Raw genomic sequence first — 4,129 nt, 5'->3', positions numbered from 1 at the left:
CTCTAAATGAATATCTATATGTAGCATACAATTATTTATGTCTAACATTCGCATGATATGATTATAGCGGTCATACCCGGAAATTTTATATGTAACTTTATTTCCTTTGATATATGTTGTTATAAGATGCAGTTACATGTATGTGTTTCTATGCGTCTGAATACACAAATGTTTTGTACTAGGATATGCAAGTATTTATTCGGCGAACGCCGTCTAAGAACGAATTCGTGACCTGTTCTGACCCATGCCACGTGACTGAAGTTTGCAAATCGGACTACTTGATAACGCATTATAGAAAAATTATCAAAAAGTACTCTGGCTGATTGGACGAGGGGGTCTTTTTCCCATTCTGTTGATTGTGCAACGCTGACGAAGCGTTTGTCCTTAATGATGCTGTGTATAGTTTCGCTCAGTATATTTAGAGGAATATTAATATATCTAAAATGATAACTTTAATAAATATAATAAAAACGTGTTCAAATACCAACATATATCAATTTACAGAAAAAAAAACGAATACAGTCTACTTTCGCACCACCTGCGTTGTTAGCAAAGCCCATACCTTAGACTGTGTGATTTTAACAAGTATTCACCCATCATTACCCGCCCCTTAATTTCAAAATTCATATCAATCCAACATAATAACATTTTATCTAAATAGGATGTGCAGAAGCATTTTTAAAGTATTATAAATGGAAATACAAGGTGTTTCATAATATTTGTTACTATTTCGCTGTTCAAATTTTTTTTTAATTTTATTTGATACATAACATCAGCAGGTTTACTTAAAAAGCTCATGTCAAGGTCATTTTACAGAAAAGATTCAGTTTTACAACATGTGCTCAAGATGACATCCTCTCTGAAGACTTGACTGCTTTCGGTCGGCCGGTGTTACCATGTCGCATGTCAATAACTAACCCTGACTGTTCAAACCTTTTAACTACACTGTGCACTTGCATCTTGCTAAGTTCTAAGTTTCTCATCCTCGAGATATCGTCTTTGTATTGATCTAATGACTGACCGGTGAATAACTGTCATAATACAGCTTAACTACCCCTGTGAACTCTTCTTTAAAATATGACTTGTTTTGACGACGTCGTTTATGACGTCTTGACGTCAACATTTTTCCGTTTTCTTACATTAAGTAAAACTTCTGTTTCCTTAAGAATACTATATAATATGACTGCGTTATGTGTTACATGTACGTTTTATACTAGCTTGTAACGGTAACATATTATTAAAACACCCTTTATCTTTCTTAAACTAACATCGCCCGTGTGATTATAACGCCGGACGCTGAACCGCATATTTCCTTATAAAAAAACGTCAATAATTTCCCGCTCCTGTTTTCCAAAAAAAACATCCAACAAATATTCAAATATTTTATGCCAGCAAATGCAGGAATCGTTCCTGAATAATTTTATGCGTGGTTTTGGTAGATATGTCTTAAACAATGTGTGTGTGATTACAACGCCCACACAGTGAAACACACATTTCTCAATCAAAATCGCCAGTTATTTTCTTTAAAGAAATTTATCAGCATATCATAAAACATCTTAATTTTAATGCAGTATACAAAATATCTTTTCATAATTGATTTCAAGGGTGCTGTGTTGCCACGCATATAAATAAAGTTTGTACAAAATAATTTTTTTCTCTTATGTGAACATTTTCCACATCAGTTTATATATTAGTAAACTTAATCTCGGCATTGATTTCATTGCCGCTTGCTTCATCCTTTACGATAACCGATAGTTCTGTGCCACCGTAAACCATCGTAACAAGAAGGTTTCTGTCTGTTCCACGACTTGTATTTGGAGACTGTACCTCCACTGCACCTATCTTTCGACATCCTTCATCTGTTGTGTACATTATATTTTCAGGCTCTTCAGTTCCAGCTGTTTTCTTTGGTACTTTAGTCGAAGCAAAAATAGAAAAACTGACACTTTTCTGATCTTTATACATTGGATGATATTTACGTTGCTCAAGTTGTTCCTTTAAAATCACCGACTGGCCTTTTTCAACATGAACCGAGAATATGTCCTTGCAATAAAACTTGTTATCTTCTGAATTAAGCCATTTTTTCTTTGCATCATGTATTTTCTCATTGAAGAGAGAATTTGTCCCTATACCATACGTGAATCTCGATATGCGGCTTCTGAATATCATCGGATCATGCCCATATAGTACAGCTCCTTTCAAAACAGCTTGAAATGGGGAAGTTGGAACTACAACTTTGATCTGAGGGAAAGATTTTTCAACCATTTCTCGGATATGCTGGACTGCTATTGGTGATTCTGCAAAACCACCTACCAAAACAATTGTTTTGCATTCTCGCAACCCATCTTGTTTTAGTTCACGCTCCATTATGTTGCAAATCTTTAAGCAGCTTTCTTTGAAGAGGGTGTCTCGAATGAATTTAGAGTTAAACGTTAACTCATCATCCTTCAGTTTCAGTTTTTTGTCAATATCCGCTGTATTTTTCAATCGTATGGTATTCTTTTCTATTTCTTTCCTAACAGCAAAAGGGACCTTCAGTGCGATGTTTTCAGCCCTGGGATCAGTAACCCCAATTCTAACTTTCTTTTGTTCAAAGTCATCTTCCATGTCCATCATCTCTGTGGGCTTGGCCTTTCCAAATGTATGTTTCCATGAATCGCCCTCAAAGCTGTCGTGACAAACTTGAAAGAATGCGTCGTTTACATTCTGCCCACCTGCTAGTTCTCCTTGGGCTAGACATATTTCTTCTAGGAATCCATTCTCTAGTACTTTGATAGCAGAGAGGTCGGCAGTTAATCCTACAAAACATTAACTTATAAGTTACACATGTATGGAACTTTAAAAGGTATTATTTTGAAATTTCTTTCTTGCTAAATTTCATCACAGGAAGGTTCACCGTACCAATATTTTGTTTACATTTTCATCTTTTTTGTCAATATTTCTGATTGGGTAATCGGAAGCTGCTGGTTAGTTTTGGCAGTCCTGGTCCACTACTGCCAAAACTAACCAACAGGCTTTAGACAAGGTTCAGAACCAAGCAATGAACACTATCCTCCGGAATCATGGGCTCATGTCTATACAGATGGATCAGCCGCGTGCGCCGTCAAAGATGGAGGAGCAGGAGTTTTCATTCAATACCCATCTGGCAAGAGAGAAACACTACATACAGCCACAGGAAAACACTGCAGCAATAACAAGGCAAAGACTGAAGCACTCGTGAAGGCCGTCTCAATGGTTGAAGACTCGGCAGAAGAAAGCTCATCAGTCGTCTTTCTCACAGATACACTGTCTGTCATGGAAGCTCTGATCGACAATAAAGCTCCGCAGCTAGCCAGGAGAATGCAGAGCCTGAGTATAACCTGCAAAGTAGCACTTCAGTGGATTCCATCCCATTGTGGACTTGCTGGCAATGAAGAGGCAGACAAACTGGCTAAGCTAGGAGCTCAGTCAGAGCAACCAACAGAACCTATGAATTACAAGGAGAAAGTCACCATCATTAAGGCACTAACGAGACCAAGGATGGAGGAAGATGCTTTTCATCTCCTTGATCGGTCTGAACAAGTGATGATGGTCAGGCTCCGCTCAGGGCACAACAAGCTCAATGCTCACATGTACACGAAATACAGACTGGCATCATCGCCAACTTGTCCATGAGGTGAAGAAGATCAGACTGCACGGAGCATATACTTCAGAGATGTAAAGGGCATGACCAGGAGCGAGCTGCGACTTGGCCGATAGATACCTCAATCCACCAGAAATTGTATGAAGGCATTGAGGATCTGCGGCAAACCACAAGTATCATCGAAGCTACTGGTCTGCCAGTGTAGTCACGAACGACAAGAAGAAGAAGATGTCATTATTTCTAAGTTGTTTAGCAGGTTTTAATAACATTATAAACTAGTCATTAGATCAATGGTAACCTACGTATTAAAATCTCCAATAATATGCACTCCGTTTGTTATCTGCTGTACATGCAGGTAAGAATTAATGCTACATTAGCGTTATATGCCTATATTTGGGCGCTTGATTAGCAATTGAACTTCTCCCTTTTCAAAAGTATTGCATTGATCAGAACTACACTATATTACTCTAAATTGTTTTCATGGCAGCAACAATTGTTTTTCAACTG

At 37.7% G+C, this 4,129-nt stretch overlaps 1 protein-coding gene across 1 annotated transcript; it reads right to left on the bottom strand.

Moving 5' to 3' along the window:
- Positions 1–1,683: 1,683 nt before the first annotated feature.
- LOC128554134 (heat shock 70 kDa protein 12A-like) lies at positions 1,684–2,798 on the bottom strand (the record flags this gene model as incomplete). Its single annotated transcript, XM_053535381.1, has 1 exon — positions 1,684–2,798. A coding segment is annotated over one exon (1,115 nt), but the record flags the coding sequence as incomplete, so codon positions are not given.
- Positions 2,799–4,129: the final 1,331 nt, after the last annotated feature.

This window comes from Mercenaria mercenaria, unplaced genomic scaffold, assembly GCF_021730395.1.
Source record: "Mercenaria mercenaria strain notata unplaced genomic scaffold, MADL_Memer_1 contig_4742, whole genome shotgun sequence".
NCBI classification, from domain to species: Eukaryota; Metazoa; Mollusca; class Bivalvia; order Venerida; family Veneridae; genus Mercenaria; species Mercenaria mercenaria.
Note: the sequence above shows the minus strand (reverse complement) of the source record. Positions and strands in the feature narration are given on the sequence as shown.